The sequence below is a fragment of the Corvus moneduloides genome, chromosome 5 (genome assembly GCF_009650955.1).
Source record: "Corvus moneduloides isolate bCorMon1 chromosome 5, bCorMon1.pri, whole genome shotgun sequence".
Lineage (NCBI taxonomy): Eukaryota > Metazoa > Chordata > Aves > Passeriformes > Corvidae > Corvus > Corvus moneduloides.
In genome coordinates, this window is record NC_045480.1 from 44,398,517 (window position 1) to 44,426,112 (window position 27,596).

General features: G+C 35.1%; 1 protein-coding gene across 2 annotated transcripts in view; it reads left to right on the forward strand.

Moving 5' to 3' along the window:
* SEC24B (SEC24 homolog B, COPII coat complex component) overlaps positions 1 to 27,274 on the forward strand; it is a 46,488-nt gene extending 19,214 nt beyond the window's left edge. Inside the window, exons 4-24 of one of the 2 annotated variants that reach the window (XM_032109120.1) lie at positions 647 to 751; positions 3,711 to 3,791; positions 5,518 to 5,699; positions 7,216 to 7,400; positions 8,562 to 8,664; positions 9,543 to 9,669; positions 10,289 to 10,398; positions 11,323 to 11,435; positions 12,820 to 12,938; positions 13,289 to 13,344; positions 13,651 to 13,857; positions 14,222 to 14,345; positions 14,963 to 15,121; positions 15,554 to 15,727; positions 16,375 to 16,485; positions 17,706 to 17,881; positions 19,472 to 19,609; positions 22,293 to 22,397; positions 23,454 to 23,546; positions 25,194 to 25,297; positions 26,447 to 27,274. In XM_032109120.1, coding sequence (XP_031965011.1) covers positions 647 to 751; positions 3,711 to 3,791; positions 5,518 to 5,699; positions 7,216 to 7,400; positions 8,562 to 8,664; positions 9,543 to 9,669; positions 10,289 to 10,398; positions 11,323 to 11,435; positions 12,820 to 12,938; positions 13,289 to 13,344; positions 13,651 to 13,857; positions 14,222 to 14,345; positions 14,963 to 15,121; positions 15,554 to 15,727; positions 16,375 to 16,485; positions 17,706 to 17,881; positions 19,472 to 19,609; positions 22,293 to 22,397; positions 23,454 to 23,546; positions 25,194 to 25,297; positions 26,447 to 26,561 — 2,687 coding nt within the window. In that variant the 3' untranslated portion in view covers positions 26,562 to 27,274. The remainder of the gene's footprint in view (positions 1 to 646; positions 752 to 3,710; positions 3,792 to 5,517; positions 5,700 to 7,215; positions 7,401 to 8,561; positions 8,665 to 9,542; positions 9,670 to 10,288; positions 10,399 to 11,322; positions 11,436 to 12,819; positions 12,939 to 13,288; positions 13,345 to 13,650; positions 13,858 to 14,221; positions 14,346 to 14,962; positions 15,122 to 15,553; positions 15,728 to 16,374; positions 16,486 to 17,705; positions 17,882 to 19,471; positions 19,610 to 22,292; positions 22,398 to 23,453; positions 23,547 to 25,193; positions 25,298 to 26,446) is intronic. The other variant, XM_032109121.1, reaches the window with a different exon arrangement.
* The last annotated feature ends 322 nt before the right edge of the window (positions 27,275 to 27,596 follow it).

Sequence of the window (27,596 nt, forward strand, 5' to 3'; positions counted from 1 at the left end):
GACAGCAGTAACAGTTGTTGCATTGGCACCAGATGCTAGAAGTGTATGGTGTAATCACATGCTTATGAGCCCAAATTTAGGCGCTCATGTAAACATAAAACAACCCAAATTTTCATGTTTACCTAGCTTTAATTTCACTGATTGTGTTGTGCTCTCTGTATGTGTGTTTGTACTCTCGCATGTGGCAACAGCAGTATATTTAATCATTTCTGACAGAATTCCAACATGAATTGTTCTTGTCTTAAATGGGGCAGGTGTGCCAAGCAAAAGTAAATACTAAACATTTCCATAACATGATTTAAATTTATGTGGAAATAACTCCTTTATTTCCATGTATTAATTTATGAAAGCACTCCACTGGACAAACTGGTATTAAAAAGATACGTAGCAAGTCTGTGTGTTTAACTTCCTGATACACATGCACATACACACATATAAAATTATCTGCTAACTTCCATGTGCTACTAATATTTTGCTGAACTAGCCCACTAAAAACTGCTTTTAGGGTTGTAAATTTAACTTTTTGCATGTTGGGATTTTCTCTGGAAGAGCTAATTTCTCTCACTTTTAATGCAATGATTTGTGACTTTCGTTTCTTGTCTTTCCTGTCCGTCTGACTCTGATGTTTGTGCTTTCCACTTCACAGGCATGCAGTATGGTGGATATGTTAATAATCAAGCTAGCTCTGCACCAGCTCCCTTGTCATCAAGTTCAGATGATGAGGAAGAGGATGAGGAGGATGAGGAAGCAGGTTGGCTTTAGCTTTACACCAGTACCTTATTCTCTTTTCTACTCAAGGTTTTCTCCATATTTCCATCCCCTGAAACTTTTTCTTCCTTTAAAGAGAAAGCATTACTCTGACTCTTCAACTTGAAATTTCCCAGGTGTTACTAGTATAGTAAACAAAAAGGACTTCAACAGTGACCAACAAATAGGTCCTTTTTTTTGTCATGTTAATATCAGATGTTTTATGAATCTAAAAAAGTAATATTTACAACTTGCAAGACTCCCGTATTTTTAGTATTTTGATTTGCAGTGAGTTTTAACAGAAGATAACTAGCTGTAGAACTTAGACTGATTAATTGCTCAGGTTAAGCAACCAGATGCCATTTGTATCATTACACTAAACAGTGTTTACCTTGTTTCTCATTCTATGCATAAGGAAGTCTTACAATTAAGGTAGTAAACACTGAGAGGTAGTAAGTGTGCTTTTAAAGACAGTAAATTAATCTGTGCTGGTTTTTTTCTTCTTCTAAGGTATGTGTCTCAATGGTCAGGCACTTAAGTTCAGTTAATCTGCTTGCTTTGTAGGAAAACTTAAAAAGTTTGTTGATTTTTTTTTAAAGAAGCAGTTTGTCCTGATTGGTTGAAGTGTTACATACTTGGTTGCAAGGATTTTGCATGTCTTTTGTCAGAATGACCTGGTTTTGTGAGTTTAATGTTTCTCACCAGTTTAGTTTCTTCAATTATGGTAACTTATTTTCTTGGAACTTAGAGAAGTCTTTACTGTCTGCATGAGTGGTAGCAGTATAAAAAGCTTTTTCAGATAAACATTAGACTACTACCCTTGTTGATAGATGGAGGTAACAGCGCATACCTTGTACAGCTGGCTTTTAGTATTGATTGGGAATAGGAAACGGTTGTAGCTTTTTCTTTAGTTTTATAATTCATGTTTTCAGAAAAAAATCAGTGCCATATAGTTCAGAGTTTTATTAAAATAATTAAATCATCAACTAGAATACTGGGAAAATAGTGTAGTGTACTCATAATAATTCTGTGAAGAATGGAACAAACCAGTGATGACATCCAGGTCATAATTAAGAACAGTGTGTTGGGTTCACATGCTAAGGTTTCTTTCAAATGATGTTGGTTGGTTTTTTATCAATTGTAACCTTTCTCTCCTTTGTTCCCTAAACAAAGTTTCATACTCCCTACCATCATTCTCTCTCAAGTTCTGTACTTCACTAAAACCTGTAGTCTTGGAGGTATCATTACATTTAAATTTATCTTAAGGAAAAGAGTGAAAGGGCACCCAGATTCAATACAGAAGCTACCTGATTAATAAGCAACATCCTGTTCTGTGCCCTGTCACCAGGAGCTAATGCAAATCCTAAACAGATTTCAGTAGACAAATTTCTGGCTCAGACTGTCACAGTGGTTTTATGAAAAATAGGTTTTGGAGATCTGGTTGTTTGTGTAACTTCTCAATTATTTTGTTGACGTAACAAAAGTATATTTTAACTTTTCTGTAGTAAGACTTAGCTTTAAAAGCCTTAATCCTGATCAGGGTAGAAGTCATGAATCTTGTTTCCTTCAGGTTCTAGAATAGAAAATAAAATCTTGCAATTATGTTCTTTTGTAACTTCTGGGATTGAAAAAAAAGAAAATTTACAGTGAAAATCTGAAAACTAAGATTGTATGAGTGTGACAGCGTTAAATTTTCCTTTAAGTAATATATTATTGTTAGTGTTACGGATTTTTTTTAATAGCTTTTCTATATCTTAGTTGAATGCTTTAAAGGCAAAATGCTCAAAAATTATGTATGCTGTCAGGATGGTGCCATAGTATTGCTTCGTCCCAAATGTTAGTGATGTTATCTTTTCATATGCAGGAGTCTCTTTACTTGGAAATTTCAAATATTCCACCATTGAAGTTCTCCCTTGAACTACTTCCAGCTTTGCAATGGGATGTGTGGTCGTGGTTGATCCTTCTGAGTAGAACAGTATCAGTGAATCTTTTGAGTCTGTTCTGCCACAAAAATTATAAATACAGGATTTTCATTTTTTTCTTAATTCTTAAATAGACACTTTCTTTTCTATCGCACTTCATGGCTTGGTGTGTTTTAAAGAGCAGATACCTTTAATCTTCTTGGCCCTTTTTTCTTCAGAAATAAATGGATGTGAAGTGGCATTGGAAGATATGGTTTAAAATAATTTTTTGTTTTGCAATATGTTTTACAATAAGATATTAAAGATCTGTGCATAGGTTGAACTGAAAATCAATTGAGTCTCTTGAGCACTAACAACTAGCTATGTGCTCATTGTGCTTTTTTGTATCTGTCAAGTTAACATTTGGTACTTACTTTTACATAGTTACTTTTTACTTAGCTACTCTTGGCTGAGCCCAAGTTTTTACCAACTGAAGCTGAGACCTCTTGTCCGTGATAATGAAAAGTAGAATCTTTAGCCTGAAAGGAAAGCAAGCTGTGAATTAGAACAGTACAGAAGGGAGGGAAGAATTAAATACGTGGCAGTTTGGCTTGAAGGTGGGGTGGTGGATAATCACTCTGAAGACCATGGGAATCTTCTGTTGTTTGCAGTTGTGATGAAAGTCATGAATGGACTGTTTTTAAAATAAGCATGGCTTCAGTTGGTGTATTCTAGAAGTAACTTTTGGTTTAATAGAAAAATATTTTTTTATTTCAAGAAACAACTTTTTTCATTGTTTCTGTCTTTTCCCCATTGATCTCTCTTGCTGTTTGTTGGGCATGTGCTTGTTTGTTTTTAGTATCATGTTGATTATACTTTCTCCCTTTCCTCTTTACAGTGGTAATAGTTTTCAAGTCTTAGAGCTGAAGTGGTCGGGTTTTTTTCCCAGGATCTTTCTTGACAGTTTCTTATCAAAGGTTTAAAAAAAACCACTCAGTCTCTTATTTATCAAAAATTTGCCGTTTCTGATGTACCTAAAGTTAAACTATTTTCCTCCCCCAGCACTTGATAGTTCCTCTACTACAAGCAGTGCCTCTCCTGTTCTGAACAATTATGATGCCCTGGAAGGAGGTGGCTATCCAGGTAAGATGTTTGTTTTGAATTATTTATTTAAGTACTTAAATGTGGTTTTTTTATTATTTCTGGTGTTGTTATTGTTAATTAACAAGTAGATGAAAGGTGATGCCTATAAAAGGAACAAGGGAAATCATCAGAGAAAACATACATGCCTATTTTAATAACTTTTCACATTTTTAACACTGAAGTTCATATAACCATTTAATAAAACTTCCTTGAATCATGTCATACTTCCCACTGTAGTATTGAGCGTAGTGCTGAATATATGCTAAGTGTGAAAGCGGCATCTTTTTCTAGATTATACTGTATGCCTGATTGTGCTGTTGGCATTAGGAGCTGATAATAGTGGCTGACACATCACAGAAGTTTTGGGAGACCAACAATATCAGCTTGCAGAGATGCTTGGATCAGGTTATTTTCTTTTATTTTTCTTCATTTAAAGAAAATGGCTGCTATTTTGCTTACTCTTAGCTCTAAAAATATCAGGACTGTCTGGTTGGTTCTGAATGAACCCACTGGCTGACTACCTTGGTCTTGAAATCTGTAGAGCTGCCATATTATGAGCAAGTGGAAAAGATGCTATTCAAAGTATTTTATCCAGTATTTTAAATGATAATTGAATTAATTTGGAGGGCCTACCCCTCCTGGCTCTTTTGCCTTGTTCTGGCCCCTGGGAGTAGTTTGCCTTAGTTTGATGGGTTCCTGATTAAAGTGAGGTCTCTCTCAATTAGAAAGCTGATATTGTTATCCACATAGGGTCTAGCAGGATTACAAATTCTAACTTCTTGCCTAATAACTAACTATTTTGGTTCTGCTGAAGGCATATTCTAAAAACAACTTGTTCCTTCTTTTTTTCCTTAAACAGAGTCAACATTACATTTCTTAAATCTGTTGATTTTTTAGTTTATTGGATTTTTTTCCCTCACGGAGTGTTCATTCCAAACATAGTTTCTTGGCAGTTGGTTTCTGGAGTGCTTTGTTTCTTTGCTTGCACTTTTCCCAGTGGACTTTAGCAAGCTTAAATTCTTCTGAAACTTAGCTCACATTTGTAGACATTTCTAAAGAGTAGTTTCATCTATTTACAACTGTTAACTTCACTATGGATTTAGGTCTATGTCTTACTTTCAGTTTGACTTCTAAAACTAATGGAACTAAACTGTACTGCAGTGATATACAAGAGAAACTTGTATCAGTTATTAACTTCAAGAGAGACCATGCTTAGTTTCTTCTCTGCCATTTGTGAATACTGTCAGAACATAAGATTAAGCCAACTGAACTATTCTCTAACTGTAGACACAGCTTTTCATTAACTGTAGAATCACAGAATGATTCTAGTCATGTTTTGACATTATTCAGAAGTGGTAGAGGGGAGACTTGGTCTCTTCTGTGGTTTATATCAAATGTATATGTTGGAATAAAATGTGGTTCTAAGGGGTTATTCTTTTTTTATTCAGTTGAAATAATTTTTTTTCAAGTTCCCTCTTTTTGTAAAGCAACATTTTGTTTGTAGTGACACAAGTCTCTGGTCATCTTCCCATATACACTGTCTTTGTCAGTATTCTTGAAATAATCTTCCTTGCTAATTTCTTTTTTCAGTGCAGAAAAATAACTTGATGGATAATGAAAAAACTTATAAATGGCAATGTTGTTTTAAAACATTTAGTTTACATTTAAATTTAGAAGGAAATAATAAGTATATTGAATACCTGTGGGATTTCTTTTGTCCTTCCAGAGACACGTTCTGTGACCAGCAGCCCAGTTCCCACTCCATCAGTCCTCCAAACATCAAAAGCTTCTAAGCCCTTTGGTTATGGATATCCAGCACTGCAGCCAGGCTACCAAAATGCAACACCACCTACTCCTGTGCAGCCCAGTAATCCAGGACACCATCCTGGTTTTCAGCACTATCCACAGGCTTGTATTTTTAATTTAAATATTACTTCATTAAGTACTTCGTGAGAAAACCCTTTTCTGTGTGATCTATTTCCCCTTTATTTTCATATTTTTATAATTTCTGAGACAATAAATATTAGGTATAATATTGATGTCATAGCTGTGGTTCTAAACTTACTAGCAGGCTTTTGAATGAAAATTTTAAGAGTGCCTCCAAGTAGTTAGACGAACAAGTTTGCTTCACCAGTTATGAGCAACCTCCACAGTGTTGAGGTTTGGTGTTTGAAAGAGCTGGACTTTATTGATAGGAAACCATGAAGAAGCATAAGGAAGTACTTGATCAGCATATATCAGAGCATAGGCTATGATCTCAAATGACATTATGAGCAAGGCATGGCATAGGGTCCAGATAGAGAGCTCTATAGAGCTTGTGCTGGGCATGTGTAGTAGAGCAGGCTGCCTACATCTGATCTGTTTTCCTGGTAAAGAGAGCACCAAACACCCAAGAAATTGTGTACAATCACCTGATTCCTGTTGTACACTGAGAACAGTGACAGAAGAGCCAGACACTGGGGCAAGACACAACTGCTGAAGAAGTGCAGAGAAATGTTTGTGTGAAGGGGTCTTGAAAAAGAAACATAACGATACACAAATCCTGCTCTCTGAATAAGAGCCAGTTGGCAAAACAGTGAAACTGCTGTGGTGGGTGACCAAAATTCCTTACTGCATATAACAACCAGGAGCGCTTTCACTGTCACAGCCGTAATGTAAGATGTGATTTGGAATAAATGTTTAATTTAATTTTTTTTTTTTAATTGAAAGGGTTGGCTTCATCTTTAATGTAAGATGGAGTTAAGCTCTTTTCAGGAGCACACTGTAAAAGAACAGCAGTTGCTTCAAGTGAACTGTGGTTGGATCTATAAGGAGAAAATTCTTCAGGATGGGAGTGGGGAAGCACTGCAACAGATTGTGCTGTGAAATTGTCAATCCTTAGATATTTTCAAAACTTAGCTGGACAAGTCTATATGAGCAACCTAAATTAACTTTTAAGTTAGCCTTGCTCGAGCAAGGGGTTCGACTACCAGACCTCAAAGGTGCCTTCCAACCTAACTTTTTCTCCTCTTCTATGGTGTTTTGTTTCAATTTAAATATTTAAAGGCAGTGTCTGTAACTTGGAAAAGTTTATTGTAACATAAGTTAAATTGCAGCAGAGAGTGGGAGAGAAATTGTGTCAGCATTTTTAGTAACTTGTTTTCTTATGCCTAGAGAGATTGAAGGATTATGTGTGACTTCCAGTGTTGATTTGTGTAATGAATTTGAATTTTGTCCAATGATACACATTTGGAAGGTGTGTCACATTTGTCTTAGCATTTTTAAATTTCTGCAGTACAACTCTGTTTGTGTGGGTTTGTTACTAACTGCTGCTGTATCTTTTTTTAATACATGCCTGGGATGGAGGGAATTACAAGAAGATTGAGGGTTGTTATTTACACATCATTGTGTGTTTACCTGTTTGTCATGCTGTTACTTTTTTCAGCAATATCCAGGTGTGAACCAGCTGTCCTCTTCCTTAGGAGGGTTAAGTCTACAGCATTCTCAGCAGCCAGAAAGCTTGAGACCAGTAAACCTTACACATGATAGAAATATTTTACCGGTGTCTTCAGTTCCAGCACCTGTGCCTAACTTGAATTCTGAGCTTAGGAAATTAAACTGCAGTCCAGAGTAAGTTTACTGGGTCTGGGACAGCGTCTTACATTTTTTAGTGGGCAATAATTATTTAAAATGTCAAAAAATGTCTAAACCGACTCCTGACTTTAAATCTTAGTGATGAGCTAATAAAACCCCTTTCAATTGAAAATAAGTTTATCCTCTGAATACTTACACAAGTATTGAAACTGTCCTGCCATCAGAATACATAATATGCAGTGAGTGTAGCTTGTTTCCTAATACTTTAATAATTTTGTTTTATCTTCACCTTGTTTTATCCATTTAAAAAAAACCAGTCTTTTAATAAACACCTTAATGTTATGCAGTATGTTTAATAGAATATTTTCATAATATTGCATAGGATTTTCTTCACAAAAATATTATGATCATGCCTGAATACATGTAATAATGTATGAATATATTTTATTATGGTAATTCTGCAATCACATATCCTTTTACCTCTGATTAACATTAAGTAGTATTATCAACTATCCCAAGTCACATGCAGCTAAGTACAATGGGAAGTGCTATTCCCCAGAGATTTTGTTTGTAATTCCAAAATAAATATTCTTCATTGCCCTAAAGTGGCACAGCATCCTTATTGCTGTAGTGACAGTGCATGGTCCCACCAGAAAGCAGAAATCAGAAAACCGAAGGCCAGGAAGTCATTCTTATGTGTGGAACACTTTGGACCACACTGTTTGTGCCTTGGGCTTTTTTAGTGTCCCTTCAGGTTACACAAAACAAGAGGTTTTTACTCTCTCAGTATTTGGGATTGTTTTCTGCTGTTTTCTTACATAAATATGACATCCTGAGAACTAGTTAAATACTCTATTACTTCTGTAGTTCCTTCACTGGAAAAGTCTTTATAATGAATAGAAAAAGACACAGTTTTCATTGAGTATTGTACCTAAAGGTTTTCTGTCTCTTAATTGCAAGTTAGTTTTGTTATACTTGTATTGCTGAACTACTAAACTGCGGAGCAGGGGAGTATTTTTTTGTTCAGTTCCTTAGGAAGCCATTCTAAAAATCTGTTTGCATTTTTTAAAATTAAATTATCTTTGTAAAACATAGGGTTTCTTAAATTTCTAAGTTCTTTAAAATCAGGTGGTAACACAATGTTTTCAGCATCTTTTAAAATGTTGTTTTTAACATAATTTTCCTGTTTCCTTTCAGCTCATTTCGATGTACATTGACAAATATTCCACAGACACAGGCTTTGTTAAACAAAGCTAAGCTTCCTTTGGGTTTGTTGCTGCATCCCTTCAGGGACTTAACGGTAAAGTATCTTACTTTTTTTTCAGTGTGTTTATTTTATATATGCATTTGTTCTATTTTCATTCAAACAATAAAATATAATGAACTCTTAAGTCCTAAGTTTAACAGAAGTACCAAAAAATTGTCTGTGACTTAGAGAGGAGGAGAGCAAAAAAAGCCTTGAAATTGCTACTTCATTGAAATTCATAGGGGAGAAGCTTTGGAGAAGTCCTTCAAGTTTCTTTTTTTGTTGTTGGAAATCTTTGCTTGCCTGTGGTTCTCCAAAGAATCGCCGCTCTGTGTGTTGGGCTCACAGCTGTCAGATACCTCTTGAAAAGGTGTTCACAGAGCTCTCCTGGAGAGAGGTGCTTGGTTTGAATGGGTGACTGGCCTGATACTTGCTGTCAATAGAATGTAAGCACAATGTAAGAGTGAAGCTATATTCATAATTGTTGAGCAACTCCTCTCAATATAATTTATTAGCACTTATGTAAAAATGTGAATAACTGTCTGGTATAACTTCCTTTTATAAAATGTGTGTTCTTTGTGTAAGGTTTGCTGTCTGTCATATTTCATACAGAGTCACTCAGTTGTCCTATCTTTCATAATTCCTTTTGCTATAGTAGCTGTAATTTAAAGTAATTTCATTTAAGATCTTACTACATCTTTGATTTTGAGATTAGATTAAGGCAATAATTAAATGTTATTTGTTTTGATTTTAAGTGGGCTGTTGTTTTTAGTAGACATAATAATTACTCTATGAAATTGAACTAAACAGCTAAAAGGAAAGATGATAGAAAATGTAGTCTTAGAAAGCTTTTATGAACTGTACTGCACAGTGATGTTTTCCATAAAATGTATTCTATACCTTTGTGACAGCTTTTCATTGTTTCTTTTTAGCAATTACCAGTAATAACATCAAGCACAATAGTGAGATGCAGATCCTGCAGGACTTATATCAACCCTTTTGTTTCTTTCATTGATCAAAGGCGGTGGAAATGCAACCTGTGCTATAGAGTTAATGATGGTAAGTGACTGTCGCGGGAGATGCTTGCATTTATAGAATCTCTTTCAAGTATTTGCATTGTATCAGTCCATGGGATACTTTAGATTAAAACATAGACTATACTGACAGTGTTCTTATGATCCAGAGAGTTTGAAAAACATCTTAAGTCAGATGTGTTGTGCATTTTCTCGAAGCAAAAGATTGTTTTGCAATCTTCGGGGAGATGAAGAAAATGTATTCATATTATGCTGATTGCTTGTCTAATGAAATCAGCTAATCCCACTGACTGCAGTTGCAATATGCAAATGGAAACACAATAACAGCTACAACTGCAATCCCGGCCAGAGGTTATGAGAAACAGTACAGATTGCTGCTCGTTGTGAAATGCTCACTTGCATTGCTGTTTTATAGTTGGGAATATATTGTTGTTCAAAAAAAACCTTTCTAATTACTGAACTTTGATGTTAAAGATATGCTTGAGATATTTGAAATATTCCTTTGTTTTATGTATCCGTAATGTGAATTTTTTGCTGGTGCAATAATTGAAATGTGCCCACATTACTTTGGTTGTAGCTGCAATAATGGTTTTTATTTGCTGACAAAAATATAATCTATATTGGGGGGAATTTTTTTTTAATAGTTCCTGAAGAATTTATGTATAATCCTCTGACACGGTCTTATGGAGAGCCTCACAAACGGCCAGAGGTGCAAAATTCTACAGTGGAATTCATTGCTTCCTCAGACTATATGGTAAAAAAAGTTTTTGTGGTAGCTTCAACAGCAATTGCATATTAATATAATAGTGCTTGTAATTAATGTTGCATATTGCTCCTGTGATGTGTATTAATTTTCCCATGAAGCTCGTCTTAACATCAAGGAATAGTTAAATTCATATTTTGAGTTTTGGTTAATGTACACAGTCAGAAGATTTTCACTTAAAGGTAATTCAATGTGTGTTGTAATCCAGTGTAGTTTAATGTGGCACGGTCAGATTTGAATCTGATGCAGTGTAATTTCTGCCTTTCTCTCTCCTTTTGAGGAGGTTTTGAAAAACCAGTAATAGAAAAATAAGCAAATTAATTCAGCTTCAAATTTCTAATTAGTAGTTGTGAAGAAATGATTCTTATTAGGAGTCAGCTTACAATTGCTGTGATAGTGGGAAAAAACCTAGTTCATAATGACATTATTAGCAGCAGCAAAAATAAATTGTTCTCTTGTCTTTGAATTGAAACACTGTGGCAGACACATTGAACAGTGAATAAACAGAGCTTGTTACACATCCTATTCTTGGGGGAAGGATGTAGGTAGGATACTTTAACCCTGTTTAATGGATCACATTGTCCATGTACTGAAAGAACAATGGAATTTAAAAGATGGGAGTCCATATCTTTCATCATGTTTGACTGTTGGAAGGAGGGACTAAAACACCCTTTTTTTTCCTGAAGTATAGCATTTTATGTTAACTACAAATGGCAGTTATTAACCACTGGGGATTGTGGTTAAGTCTATCTGCATATTGCTTAGTAAATTACCGTTATTTCATAATGTATACCTTGCATTTTTCTAAGTATTCCCTTTTCCTACTTCCCTTTCTAATGACTAATCACTTTTAACATTTCTTTGAATATGATTTTTGAGTGTTTTTGTTTTGTTTTTGTTTTTTTTACTTTGTAGCTTCGTCCTCCTCAGCCTGCGGTATATTTATTTGTTTTAGATGTGTCTCATAATGCAGTGGAAGCTGGATATTTGACAATAGTCTGCCAGTCATTGCTGGAAAACCTAGACAAGTAAGAGTATAAATAACCTTTTCAAATCAGCTAACATGTTGTTATGAAGAATTGTCAATTAAAATTTTGAAGGAAATTTCAAAGTGTCTAAACATTCTGTCCCTAAAGGGCAGAAGTTCCATTGCCTGGAATTTCTTCCCGGCATGTGTATCTGCATATAATTTACTTACTTATCTGCAAGGAATATTTAGCTGTAACTTCTAACAACATGTTGATTGTACAAAGATTTTTAAATTGCATTCTTTCCCCTGCCAAGAACAACAAAAAAAATAAATTACAGAGCTTAAATTGTCTGGTTCTTGTGCTGAAACATCTGAGGTGCTGCAAACTGGATTGAGAGTGAGACTGCCCAGGTGAATTCTGTTGTCAGTTTGGTTTTCTTAGATCACAGTTACCCAGATCTACCTGTGCCAGTTTCTGTGTGTTTTCATTTTTGCACTGGGACAGCATGTATGGGACTGTTGCTCGTGCTTTTTGAGCGAGGATTAATGAGCTTCACTGTGTTCATGCCTTTTGACAGCTAATCCTGTGGAGGCCTTGCCTTGAAAATTCCTTTCTACAAGTTTTTCTTGGGGAGCTTGGTTTTCTCATGAAGAAACCAACATATACATTAAAAATCTTCACTTCCATTTTTTGGTTCAGTCTTTCTTTGTTCAGTTTTTTACAGCTGTTTTGTCAACAGATTCTCAGAAACATGCTTAATTATTTTAGGAAAATTCATAAAATCCCATGCAAAGTCTACAAGAAAATCAGTGCATCCACCTCATTTATATACCCAGATGGTAACAACAATATTTGCCTCTATTGCTTTTGGTCACTGTCATGGTTTTCAGCACTTCATGATGTTTTTTATATTTTATTTGAGAAATCCCATGTAGTCTTTAATTTTGTATTATGCCTGCCATACACTGAAATATGGTCCACATGAGAAGTAAGTATGTTGCATTGTAGAGACATTGGATTTTGGTTTAGAGCTGTAAGTACTCTGCAGCTACAGCTACACTAACTGCATTAGTGAATGGGGGCTCTGAATTAGGAAAGAGCACAATGCAATGTTTTCTATTAAAGAACTGAAAAGGCTGCCTTCTTTCATGTGTAATGTTTAAATGAACCTATAAAGTTCTCTTTTGAAACAAAACATCAATTAATAGTGAGTGCTTGTCTGTAACACTTGGTTTTATAAACTGTATTATTACCCCAGCTTTTCAGAAAATATTGAGGGGATATTGCTTGTATTCATGCTTCAGATCTCCCTTCTTATGTTCTCTCCCTTCACTTCTTTACACATGAACTGAGTTTCTGCTAACATCAGCAGGAGACCTGAGTATCTTTCTGCCTTGAGAGAGAGATTTAGGGCTTAATAGTTTATTTTTAATTGCTTCAGGCTGCCTGGAGATTCAAGAACAAGAATAGGGTTCATAACGTTTGACAGCACTGTTCAGTTTTACAACTTGCAAGAAGGTTTATCACAGCCTCAGATGCTGATTGTCTCAGATATTGATGGTAAGTAAAAAGAAAATGGAAGTTGAATTTTTGAGAACCTATTATTTATTTTTTTCCCGGAACGAAGGCTAGAATCTCTCAACTATTTGGTATTTTACAGAGTATTTTTTTGAAAAATAGTCTTGCACTAACTACAGAGTAGGCCATGTTTAAAATGTGAAATTCAAAGGTTAATTTTGCTTTGAATAGGACAAGCTTTGTATAGACTGTATTACTCTCTCTAACACATATTAGAAAAGTAGACTGTTTTGTGGTGTGTGTGTGTGTAGCAGTGGGCAATGAAATGTTTTGTTCTATTTTAGTGCTACCTTTTTCTTTAATAAAAAAGTTTTTTTCTTTTCTCTCTACAGATATTTTCCTACCTACACCAGATAGTTTACTTGTAAATCTCCATGAAAGCAAAGAGGTATGATTGCTCAAAATACATCATTAAATTTAAGGTGTTAAATGTTCAAAATAGATGCTCGTGTTAAACTTTGAATTCAAGCTTATCTTCATAATATGTGGTTCCAATGCTAAATTTTCATTATGGAAGTATTACATGTTGTTTCTTTGATACATCACAGCTTTTAAAATTACAACTTTGTTTTCCTTAGTGTATTAAAACTAAACTGAAATATTTGGTACTAATTCTTTCACTTTAGTCATGGCAATACAGCTTTTTAGAAACAGCAGAAAATGTCAAACTTACAAAATCTCATTTGTTCTGCAGCTGATAAAAGATCTACTGAATGCGTTACCAAATATGTTCACCAATACTAGAGAAACACACAGTGCATTGGGCCCTGCTCTTCAGGCTGCATTTAAGCTGATGTCTCCAACGGGTGGTCGGATCTCTGTGTTTCAAACTCAGCTACCGTCTTTGGGAGCGGGGCTTTTGCATTCCAGAGAAGATCCCAATCAAAGGTCAAGCACAAAGGTAAAAACCTTACTACTAATTTCAAGAGACTAAGGACTGGCCATGTCTTTCTGACTTGCATAGTTCTGCAGATCAATGCTTGGTTTTATTTTATAACAATTCACTAAATTTTAATTATGTCTATGTTTATGCATTTAAGATCACTAGTTTATACATGTACGTGTGGTGTTGTTTTGAAGTGTGTGAGCTGTCTTTTGGCCTTTGGTGCATCATTTTTCTTGGCAAGCAAAAGAAGCTGCAAATATTTGTGATTGGTTTGTGATCAGTTACTCAGATGCTGCTGTATAGTACATCTTTTGTTCCATGAAGTCTAAAAACCGTGATTGTTGCCGTAACTCTTCCCTGTATGATTTATTCACTGAAGGTGGTCCAGCATCTTGGTCCAGCAACAGACTTTTATAAGAAGTTGGCACTGGACTGCTCCGGCCAGCAGATTGCTGTGGATTTATTTCTCTTAAGTTCACAATATTCTGATCTAGCTTCTCTTGGTAAGGAGTACCTCATTCCCTCTTTGTGCGCTGTTGTCTCTCTTCAGAAGCATAGGCTACCTCAGGAATTCTTAAATCATGTAAATATTTTAGCACTTCTGTAATTGCAGCTCATGTTGCAAAGGAATTGATCTTGAAGTTGATAGAAGTAAAGAACAGAAGTATTACATTGGTGGTATCAGACAACTTATTCTAGGATTTCAAAGTTTTAAATGAGAAGTATTCTCCTGCTCAAGAACAGGAAACAGAAACGTGGCAAGGAATAAATGAAGTTTAATTATAGGGGTAGAACAGAGGTTTCATCTTTCAGTAATTATCCAAGATTTGTCTCTGCACACACACGTAATTTTGCCTCTACACTATTAGATGTTTTTGCAAGCACTTCAGTCTTAGCTGCCAAAGGTAGGATGCTTATTGAGCTTGGTGTATAATTAGGTCATTATGGTTCATTTCTGTTTTCAGTGGCCTGAGTCTGGGACAGTTCTCACTGTCTTACAGATGTGGGTGATATTGAGAAGATGAACATAGATGTGACTTGTGGAAATCTGGACACAATTTTTTGTCCTGATTTCACATTACAGTTTTACTTCTTAACTGTATCTTTCCTTCCTTCACAGCTTGCATGTCTAAGTATTCTGCTGGATGCATCTATTACTATCCATCTTTCCATCGTACCCATAATCCTGCTCAGGCTGAAAAGTTGCAAAAAGACCTGAAAAGATACCTTACAAGAAAGATTGGATTTGAAGCAGTTATGCGCATAAGATGTACGAAAGGTACGTCTTAAATACTGATTCATATGGAAAGGTTGGTGTAGGTGTGTTAGCAATCATTTTTATTGTGCTTAGTCTTAAGCAACATTAAATTGAATGTTATTTCTCTTTCTTTCAAGAATAAGATAGTTACCTTCTTTATGTCAAGTTAGCTTTTGGTGTTTGTTTTCTTGTTTTGTTTTTTAGTTGATGGTACCATCTCACTGTAAGTTGACATGTGTAGTGTAAGGGCATCATTCACTTTGGAGTGTTCAGAATTGAACATGCACTCTACAGGATCATGCTCAAGTGTCTAATGATTCATTTAATTGGTTCTACATGATAGAATTTTTACTGTTTTCTTAAACCTTAGCTTGAGGGCTGTGAGTTTTAGTTATTGATAAGAGTTTTCTATGCTGTTTTAACCTCACTCTGAATTATTGAATCTGCTTCTAGGTCTTTCAATACACACTTTCCATGGGAATTTTTTTGTACGATCTACTGATTTACTGTCCCTTGCCAATGTCAATCCTGATGCTGGATTTGCAGTACAAATGTCCATAGAGGAAAGTCTGACTGACACATCTTTGGTTTGTTTTCAAACAGCTCTTTTGTATACTTCCAGCAAAGGTAAATAAATTCAAATTAATTGGTCAGTGGGCTTTATGTTTCTTTTTATAATGTAATGTTTGTATAGTTAGTTACAAAGCCTTTTGTTGTGCTCTGTACCCTATGTGGATCTTGTCAGAGCTAGTAAGCCTACTTGGCAGTTAATCACACACTGGAAATCCTTACAAATTCTGTTTTAGTGTGAAAATTTCATCTCCATCTGACATAGTACTGATTCAGCAAGACTCTTTTACTTAAAAGTCTGGCCATTGTTACCAGCAGTAGCATGTTTGGCAGGCACTTTGCCCAAATGCACAGACGGATGGATTGGAACAAGCTGCAGTTGCTACATTGGGTGGGCATAAAGAATAGCAGCTAATTTCTGTGGTGGAAGATGGCACAAAACTTTGGTATGGATATCAGTGTATTTGTTTGTAGGATCAAGACACTTATTGTGAATGTTGCTAGTTTGTGTTATCAATTTGAGCTGCTTTAGAGTAGAATTTGAACAGATTGAGACAGGAATGGGAGACAGTGTTGCAGCAATTTCCTGACTGGTATGTTTTCTAGAATGGGTGCATCTTAGATGGGAGGACATACTGTAATGACTGAATTTGTTTACTTCTACCAGGAGAGAAGGCATAATGGTTTCCACTTATTTGTCTTAGGTGAGCGTCGGATTCGCGTGCACACACTTTGCTTGCCCGTAGTGAGTTCCCTGTCTGATGTGTATGCAGGAGCAGATGTACAAGCAGTCGTGTGCCTCTTAGCAAACATGGGTGAGTAGAGACCAGAGAGATTCACATGGTTTTTTGCATGTTCCTTATTTTGCCAGTCATTTAATTAAAGTAGTGAGCAAAGCCTGGATATTATAGAAAAGGTTGGAGTGCAGCACACTGAAGCCTGTGAGTGCAAAAGATGACAAACCCAAATTTATACTGAAACTGCAAACTGAAATATTACTTGTTCTGAATACTTAGATGACTTAAATCTTTTAAAAGGAGCCTTCTTTCTTTGTTCTCTGGATGTTAGTAAAGGACAAAAAATCATAACATACTTGGATCAAAACTCTTATTTTTGTATCGTCATTATCATTGTTGTTCACTCAAACTTCAGCATTCTAAGACGACTTAAGAAACAGAGATTCAGTTTAGTGAGTTGCTGGAGACTAAAAAGGAACTTCTGGCAGCAGTCTATCTGAGATACTGGTTTTCTATCCCTCTATCCTGTTGTTGCCAGGTTGAGGATTTTTACTTATCCCTTGCTTGTGAGTCATAAGTAGCTGTTTCATAGACATAGCTGTTAAATATGTAGGACTCTGTGCAGCATTTTAGTGTGCTATATTGTATATTAATAGTGAAATCAAATACAAGAAATAAATTGTAATTCTGTGTCTTTTGGGGCTGGAACTAGATGATCTCTAAGGTCCCTTCCAACCCAAACCATTCTGTGATCTCCTCTTAAATACACATTGAGTCCAGCAGGTGGCTTCCTCTAACCAAAGGATTTGCAGCCCTTGCTCAACAGAGAAAAATGTACATTTACATAGTGCATTTACACTAATCAGAATTATGCCACTGAAGTAATGGAAGAAATATCTTGGGGGGGGGCAAAAATAATCAAAATTAATTACTGCAAATCTTGTCTTGGAGGTTGGGCAACAACATTTCACCAATAGCTAAGTTGTTTGTATAAGGTTTAAAACAGGATTTATATTTAGACTCCACTATGTATGATTGCTTTAAAAATTTCTTTTAATTCTCCAAGAGTACAAACTATGGAGCCAAAATTAGCCACACTATATTTTTTTGCATTGTGAAAGTGAGTTCCTTTATGGACAGTCATCTAATTTACTCCTAAAAAAAAATAGGAACACAGTTGTGGTTTGGGGGATTTTTAGTCTGAAAACATAATCCAGAAGCACTACTAAAATTTTCAAAATTCTAGGGAATGAGTGAAGCCATCTCTAGTAACTTCTTCCCTCCTTCTAACCCACCAGCTGTGGATCGCTCGATTTCATCCAGCCTTGCAGATGCAAGAGATGCCTTAGTCAATGCCGTGGTGGACTCCTTGGCAGCATATATGTCAACTGCCTCAAATCTGCAGCAGTCCATGCTGATAGCACCAACTTCCCTCAAGCTCTTTCCACTCTATATTTTGGCTCTTCTCAAACAGGTATGTATAATCTAGTGGATTACTGTTTGATGTTTAGTTTGTTGTTCCATTTGAGGAATTCTTCAGTTCTAAGTCAAGTAATGTCTGCACTTCTCTAAAATTATGGAAATTGGATTATCATCTTCATGCAGACAGGACTTTAATGTGGAAGATGACTGTAGTAGCTTATTTTAAATTATTAATATCTGAACCATTTATTAGTTTTCTTAATTTTGAATTTTTTATGTTTTGTTTTAAATTGTTTTACAATGAAAATAGATATATAATTTACAACTAGCATTTCTCAGATTTTGACAGCTAATTAGTGTAGCCCATTAAGATTGTTGGAAACTTCTTATTAGTACTTCTTCATTTTTATTTTATGACGCAAAAAACAAGTCAAGTACTTTTCAATACATATTTTTTGTAGTTTAAAGTTCCAAGAAGAAAAATGAGTTTCCATGGAGATACAGTGAAATTTATTACAGAAACTGAAGTGATATAGTTGAAAGTTCACATAGAAGTATTTACTACTTTTTTTTTTTTTTTAGTATCTTTGTTTGGCTTACTGAACATCATACTTAAAAAGAGAGAGCTTCCTGTAGGACTTTGTTACAAATAAATCTCACATCTTTAAGCTTTTCATGTCTGACAGTTCTTGGTTCTCTTATGATGAATAAACCTTTATATAAGTTTTGTAAGAGATCTAACCATAGTAATATATTTTCTTCAGCTTAGTGATTTCTTCAGTCTCTAGTATACTGAGTATGATCTTTTGATACTTGCATAACAAATGCAGTTAATGGCGGGGAAAAAGCAGACCATTTATTATCAAGAAAATCTGTGTAAAAGATAGAAATTAGAGTGGTTGAGAAAAGTTGTTTAGGTTTGGAGTTTTTTTTATCTTTACCAACAATAGTAAAACATAGAGAAACCAAAATCAAAATGCTTGTGGCAACCAAGGAGGAGTGGTGTCCTTAGTTTTGTTGTAGAAGTGAATATGAATTTTAATCATAGGAATGTTCTCCATTGAGTCAGAATGTGATGTTTACTTCATTGTATTGCTTCTCACAGCAATTGTGTAGCAGTTGCTTCTAAAGGAAATCTGAAAAATTCATTAGGAAAGAGTTAAAAAAAATATTTTATCTATGAGTCTAGTTTCTCCTATGAAACGTGAAAGTATGTTTCCCTTCCAAAGCTTTTCCTTAACACTGAATTCTCACTACTGTAAATTGAGTTAATCTTGTGCACGTATGTACCTTGCCTGAACTCTGCTTGTCTCATATCTTTCATTATGATAGCTTGCATTGGTGAGTTTCACAGGCCAGTATCATTTGTCAAGAATGAAAATGAGAAATGCTGGTCCAATTGCATGCAAATTTTAGACAAACTGAGGGAGAAATTTATTCTCCTTCATCAGTAAGAAGGGACAGTGGATTATGTTTTAAACATATTCTGCTCAAGGTGTATGATTAAGATTCTATCAATAAGGTACATTTTTATACAAAAGCTTTGCCACCTTTGATTGACAGTTTCAGAAATCTGAAATGCACTCTTACATGGGACATAAAATACAGGATTTGTTTGAGTAGTGATGTTGTTCTCCTGCAGAAAGCCTTCAGAACAGGCACAAGTACACGCTTGGATGATCGTGTCTATGCAATGTGCCAGATGAAGAGCCAGCCTCTTGTTCATTTGATGAAGATGATACATCCCAACTTGTACAGAATAGACAAGTTGACTGATGAGGTAATGTATGAAGCCTGGTTATAGCATTTTCTAGTTTTAATGGCCCATTAGACTTGGTGTTGTGCTGCAGTAATTTTATGTTGTTATTGTAATATAAACAGCATTTTCATGAAGTTAAAAAAAAAATCAAAAGCATTCTTTTCAAGTTTTGAGTTCCAAGTACGGTAGTGTGGTATAAGCAGAACTGTGGTTTTACTTCATCTTGTTTCAATGACCACAGTAATTCCATAATTTTTTATTATACAAAGAAAGTAAAGAAAACTTTATGCATTGCAAACATCTTCAGTGTGATTTTATTATTTAGAACTGTTTGTGGTAAATGGGTGTACTAGTTTGAAAACAAACCAGTGGGAGGCACCAAGTCAGAATAACAATTTAATGGAAATTAAAGAAAAAGGGAAAAAACAAAGGTAAAAGAAAACACTGTCAAACTGACAGAGTCAAGGTACAACCTGACACCCTGTTAGGCAGGGTGGTGGTAGCAGTCTGGTAGAAAGGTGGCTGCAGTCCTCTGAAGTAGTGATCCTGTAGTAAAACAGTCTGCTCTTCCTCAGGAAGTCCAATGGTGGCTGTGTAGCTCCTGTCCTCTGGAAATCCAGTGGGAAGCCAGTGTCTCTGGTGTTCAGCCTCAGCTTATATCCACGATGGGATGCTTGGTTCCTCCCTCTGGGTGGAGCATCTCACAATGGGGTAATGAGTCATGAGGCAAAGTGTTGATTAGGCTCATTAACAGAAGATAGTCCGGAGGGAGTTATCTCTGAGTCAGGTGGCAGGACAATGATGGGCAATTAACAGAAAGATAGTCTGGGGGGAGGAGGCAAGGAAACACTGCCCCACCTGGTTTCAACAGCTGATGGGGATGGTAATAGAATACACTGCAACCCATGACAATGGGTGTAGTAGATCTGATGGATGATTCAGGGTTTTACATACAGAAATCAGATACAGTTGCCTGCAATAACAACCTTTCAGTGGTTTCTGACTGAAGTGGATAAAACAGAATTGTACTGGTTATGATCAGACTGAGAAAGTATTCCGTGTACAAAACTAGGTTTTATTAATTCATCTTCTATAGACATAGCCTAGGAAATGGATGCATTTTTTTAATAGCAAGAAGCAAGATGGAATTTTATTTAAGGTCAAAATTAGTTATAATTGCAAAAATAAGGGGTTTTATAAGTAAGATTTTATGAGATTTTTAGTCCCTAGTTTTGGAAAAGCATAGGTAGGAGTTTGTTTCTAAGTGATTCAAGATTATATGGTAAACTGAATAGTTTCTCTTGTGGTGATATTGTATTGTTCAGCACAACCTCTGAGCTATTTGTAGTCTTAAAGCTTCTTTTAAGGTATTTCATAAACTCAAATAGGTGAGTCTAAACTCAGTGTTCTTCAGTGGAGTTAGTCTTCTTATACTTCACCCCTCACAGTCTTTGAGATGCCAACTTCAACTGGCCATGTAAAGTTCTTTTTGTGGCACTTAAATTGAAACAATGTGTTCAGTGTGCTTGTGTTGTAAAGAATCAGCAGTGTCTTTAGAAGATCCAGTTTTATTAGCAAAGGCTTTTAGATCAGTTATTTTGAGAACAATAATACAAAAAATAAGGCTTGTTTTACCTACTGGAATTAATTGACAAATCACATTCTAAGTCATAACAGAATGCTAATCTGCCATTTAGTACTACTTCAGTTTAAAGTATTTGTAACAAAGGCTGCTCTTCAATTTCTTGTTTCTTTAAAAAATTCTGTGTGATATATTACAGTATTCTTTTTAAATGTTTTTGTTGGTTTTCTCTTAACATGTGATTCTTGAGAGTATTGAGTAAAGGCTGGAACTTTCCCAAGTGGAATTCAGTAGCTTGATTTTCATAATTTTGTATAAATCCCCAAAAGCTGCTAATCTGTGGCATTATAGTATGAAATTTTTTAAATACTGATTGCTTTTTAATAATCTTTTACTACATGGACAGTGGTTAGTTGGTAGAGTATTTTTTCCCTGTACTATTTGCAGAATGATTCAGAGATACTTGACATACCTGGCATGTTTTTGTATTGGAGGGGAAAGCAGCTTTAATCTGAAAATACTGGGGTGTTGGGTTCATTTTTTTTAATTTATTATTGGTTTTGTTTGGTTTATTGCTGGGAAGGAAGGCGGGGTATTTTTTAATAATGTCAATGCAAACAGCCAGATTCTTTAATCAGATCAGTCACAGTGCTCTGGGGACAAACCCAAGGATCACTTGAGGGAGGATGTTAAATCAGGGGACTTCCTGTTTAATGAATGCAGTTAAATACTGAACCCTTCTGTATAGGGAGTAGAATTTGATGGTCTTCTGCTCTTGCAACATTTCTAGTGAAATTGAATGCAATGGGAAAAAAACAGAAGTTGTTTGAGAAAAACTTAAGTGTCAACACTAGAAATTCTTTTGAAATTTTGACATTTGTAGCATCAAAAATGTTACATAAGCAACTTAAATTAACTTGCATTATTATGTTTTAGGTATTAAAGTAGCCTTTCAAATAAGTAACATTCTAGAGCTCTTTGATGCACATAATCATTTTAGGCTTAATGTAGTACTTTGTTATATGAGAATCCTCAAAGTTTTACTAGAGATTAAAGGTGCTTTTCCTGTTTTGTTTTACCTTTCAAGGTAAAATTCTAGTGTTATTGGGTTTTTTGTTACAGACTACAATACATGTAAATGACAGAGTTGTTCCTCAGCCGCCTCTTCAGAAGTTGTCTGCAGAGAAGTTGACAAGAGAAGGAGCTTTTCTTATGGATTGTGGTTCAGTAAGTTAAAATTTTACACATTCATTTTTTAAAAAATTTTTTAAGGGGGAAAAAAAAATTGCAATGCCTGCTGTGTTATTAAAACCAGTCAGCTCTCAGCAATAACAGTGTTGTGAATCAGCATTCCAGGTAACCTGACAGAAGTCTGTGTTCCAGTGAAAAGCTTTCATATTTTGATCTGAGAAGTATCTTTGAGGCTATAGAGGTTAATTTTTTTTCATGCAAGACTGATCACAATATACCAAGAGTTCACACTGAGGTGTTTTTTCTGGAATTTAAGGATTTTTATTTTCCAGAATTTCTTTTAATGGCTATAAAATTGCATATACTAAGAGTATTTAAAAAAACACTTGTCACAGGAATGTTCTCAGTTACCCACAAAAAGTGGGTTTATGATTTGTGGCCTGTGTATGTAAGAGTTGCGAGTGAGAGGGAATTGGAGAGTGAACAAAATCTGTAGATACAGCTTAAGGTATTTGTAGCAGTTGCACTGAAACACACTCAATGGGATAAAGCATTATGCTACTCCAGTGGCAGTCTAGAAGGTGTTTTTAACCTTGAATCACTTCAGGGCTGAGTGTGAAGGTAAAACTTTTGTCTCCAGGCCTCTGAAATAATTACTACAATAAGCTTTGATAATTGGTGCTTTACTACGACATGTTTAGATTGGGAAGCCAGTGTGCAGTAACTAACAGAGTGGTGTGACTTCAAATAATTTGAGGGGTTTTATTTAAGGAAGTAACATGGGAAGTTACTGCATTAACTGTTCCATTACAAATGTGTCCTGCAATCTCATTCTTTCAGTATTTGAATTCTACCTATATATATTTTTTTATATTTAATGACCTTTCTCTAAGTGTTACCAATTCACTGATTATTTTCATGCTTACTTATGAATATAGACATGTATGTATGAATTGCAACTGGAACACTTAAGTGATTTATTTGCATGGAAGTTACTATTCTGGTATTATTCCTATTGCAGCACTACTTACTTGCCTGTTTCTCTAAAATGTTTGCAGGGTCTTTACTAAATCTAATTCTGACATCTTACAGGTTTTTTACCTTTGGATTGGAAAAAACTGTGATAACAACTTCATAAAAGATGTCCTCGGATACCCAAACTATGCATCCGTGCCACAGAAAATGGTAGGCATTTTAATGAGTTGAGCTCTATAGTGCTTACAGTTGGAATGTGCATTTAATCTATTTATTTCTGCATTTTCAGTTTTTAATTATGTAACTATGAGTTAGGTTGGTTTTTTTTCTAGTTAGGTACCTTCTAACCTCTTGTCAGCTTCATAGGAGCCAGATAGGAATTGTCAGATGCTTTCAAGGAGAGAATGTCAACATGTAAATTTTAGCATTCATGAAATGCCAAACAGTTGCTCTATAACATAACTGCTTTTATTATTTTAATGGAAGCTTTCACACTTTTAATGTGTGCTTTCACAAGAATAGGAAGTAATTTCACAGGATGAATACAAAAATTATCTATTCAGATGTGCTAATGATTAAGACTGGAGTTACCATAGTTTTCAGAAGCCTTGTGTTCTTTGAACCTGGTGTAAGATACCAAATCTGTGGTATGACACAATAGGTTTGTAATTAATGGTAAGAGTTAAGTTTTGCTCAGCTTCCAAGACTTGACTCAATGTTAAAAAGAGAAAATTTTAGCTATTAGAACATCAAAGACCCTTGGATGTGTGTTTTGGTGGAGCGCTTTTTATGTTATAAACTGTACCTATAGTCTAGTGCATGAAACAGAGCAGCAATTAAAGAGAAGTCTCCTCTTAAGTGAGTAGTGATTCCATAATGTCAACAATTGGCAGGTAAGGATGGACCCTTTTAAGACACTCTAGGAAAGTTCAGAATCAAATGGTTGTATCCAGATAGTAGCAAAAATATGTTAGTATAGAAACACATAGGTAGATATTTTCTGTTTATATTCTTGCATAGTATCAAGGAGGAAAGTGAAGAACAGGTTAAGAGTGGTAAGCTGTAAGACTACTGTAAAACTGGACTGCTGGTTCAGAGTTTTGCATTTTGCATGTATTAGCTATTTAAAACTGTCCCCTATGACCAGCTGGTGGTAAGTATTAGTTAATAGAGCTTCCAGGAAGAACTTGGATAACGGAAGGAGGAGAATTTTTTTCTAATGGTTATATAGCATCTATTATAATGAAAATGAGACAAAAACTTACATAAAATTATCTTTTCTTTTAAATTATGCCCTCATTCTACAAAGGTAGCAGTGGAACTACTTTAACTGAAATAAATTCCTTTATGCCATGTTAATTGTCTTAGTGTCAAATTGGCTGAAGAGTTGGTATATTTAGCTCAGTGAATTGCTCACATCTTTTTAAGTCTATTTTTTTCAGCTTATTCCCTAACCAGATAGTCCAGTAGCATCTTTCCATTGATATTTACATAAAATTGAGATTTCACTTCTTGTTTCTTCAGTAATGCAAAGTGCAATATGTAGAAACTTGGCAGAGGAAGATACAGGCAAGAAGACTGCAAAAGCAGCATTTTGAGAAGATGACCTTGCTGTCTAAAATCTTTTGCACTTAAAACACAGTGTAAGATGTACTCTTACCTAGATAGCAGCGCACCACAGATATTATGAGGTGTTGTCCTTTAAACTGAAGAAAAACATCTGTGTATGTTAATCCATGGCTGGTAATTTCTTGATAGAAATTGCGGCTTGAGTCATGTTACGACTTCCAGGATCAGGTTTTTTTTAATAGTTTCGATCATAAAAGGTGATGGTTTCTTTCAATTACCTTCAACCAGACACAGCTTCCTGAGGTGGATGCACCTTCTTCAGAAAGGACACGATCTTTTATATCTTGGCTTAGAGATAGTAGACCTTTAAGTCCAGTTCTTCAAGTAATAAAGTAAGTATTCCTGTTATGTACTGACTTGTTACTAGAAACTTGTATTTACAATTTCTAATTAAGACTGATGAAAAGTGAGTATATCTGTCTAGAAGAAACTGAATAACATCATCTTCCCAGCTGATACAGTGCTGTTTCTAAAACTGTCTAGTGACAAAGGTTGTCTTTGAATCTAGTGCAAATTCAGATGTTAATAGTTGTATTGGTAGGAATTAGTTCCGTATTTTTATATTAGGAATACTAAACCGCAGTGGATGTCCTTATGATCAATGGTGTTAACCAGGTTAGTTTCCAGTATAGCTTTTATAATTTCATTATATGCATATAAAAAAGATTCAAGTAAAGTTAGTAATCTGTAGATGGTTTAATAATTGTATGTGTTACTGAAATCTATAGGACAGCAGTTGATTTATGATAGATGAGGCAAGTTCTGAAGCCTTTTCAAGCCATGACCTGCTTAAGGATGTTCAAATTCTCTAAAGTGGTTATACTTGAGATTACATTTCACTTGTAAAGTACTCATTTTACTGAGCCAGATGGGAGATCACTTTTTAGAGAGTATCATAATTTGCACAGAGAAATGATGCTGAAATATAGGACTGAAGATCCTGAGCTGTTGGCATTGTGGCTGCTGCTTGACTTGCAAGAAGTTCTGAGAGACCATAATAGATAGGAGAGCTCTGCTGCGTGCTGCACAATACCAGATCAGAGGACTGTGTCCCAGCAAATTTTTATGGGGGCAATAATTTTGGATACTAGGTCTTTGACATGTTTACCTTTTCTATTCTGTTGCCAAGAAAGTCTGGGGAGGGGATTGAGATTACATGTAAACAGAGGTGGAATTTTTGCATTTTTTCATTGCCACCAGCATATTTGTTAGCTTCAAAAACAAAAGAATTTTTACATTTCCTATTTTGTGTTTCTACAAGATATTTTAAGTGCTGTATTTCACCTGCTTTTCTACCACTTTATATACTTAAAAAGATGTTGTTTGATAGTGTATTGCAAATTTCAAGTGTTTTTCTAGGCTTTGGATTATTTGCAAATGACAGTAAGCAATTTATTAGAACTTATCCCTCTGTTTGAATTTGTAGTGGATTTTTTTGCTCAAAGTTTGATTTTGCTCAATACCTTCCCTTCTTCTTTCAGAGACGAGAATCCTGCCAAAACAGATTTTTTTCAGCATTTAATTGAGGATCGGACAGAAGCAGCTTTCTCATATTATGAATTCCTACTTAATATTCAACAGCAGATTTGTAAGTGACCAAGGAACAGGTAGAGGAAAAAGTCAGACAGAAGCATGGGCCAAGAGAAGCATATGGGAAGTTACAGAAGTGGATGCTTGTTCTTCACAATATACAGTGACCAGCACTGTTTTGGAAGCTTTACAGCTAAAGGAGTATACATTTCCAAAAGAATTTTGCAGATTTCCTTCAGTCTAAAAGTGCTACAAGTGATGAAGCTGTTTCACTAGTAAACTTTAAAATTGGTTTGTACACGTTTCCAGTTGTGCAGCGGTATGGTGCTCTGTTTATTGCAAGCTGGTGAATTTATGTAGCTATGTGGGATGATATTTCTTAACAAAATGTACAATTAGGTAAAGCCTTTTTTCTTACATTTATTATAGTAGCCCTTCCAGATCCAAATCCTTAACAGAGATATCAAAGGGCAGTAATGTATGTTGGTTGTTTATATGAATTTCTTTTTAAAAGGAATGACTCATATTTGCTAAAGACTTCAGCAAATTCCCTGTGAAAGTTGTAGAGTTTCAGTAAAGTAAATCGATTGTAGAAATAAAATATATAATGTACATAAGTATTACATTTGTAAAGAAAATGTAAAAAATGTAACTAAAAAAAAGACCTAGCTCATTGTGCAGAATTGTTGAGTGCTCGATGATGATGAATTGTTTTGTCCCAGGCTAGACAATGAAGTTGACTATTAAAACATGATAAAAAAGTATCAATGTAGAAGGAATACAGCTGCTGCTTCTGTTAATTTTAGGTGAATTTATTTATGATTGGCTTACTAATTAAAATATTTTGCTTTATCGTGTCGTTTTATATTTATGCAACTATAATCATTTTGCAGCTAAACTCTTACTGAACTGAATATTGAAGAGAACATGTTTACCACCTTACTTCACAGACCTATGGAAGGGAGGAGAAAACACTACATAATCTGAAATGAATTTTGATACAGAAGGCATATCTGTTAACCTTGTTTTGCGTTTTGTAACTACTGTAGTCTTGGTCCAGGTTTCTGTAACTTGTGTTGTCTGCCATTTAGAGTAAGCGTG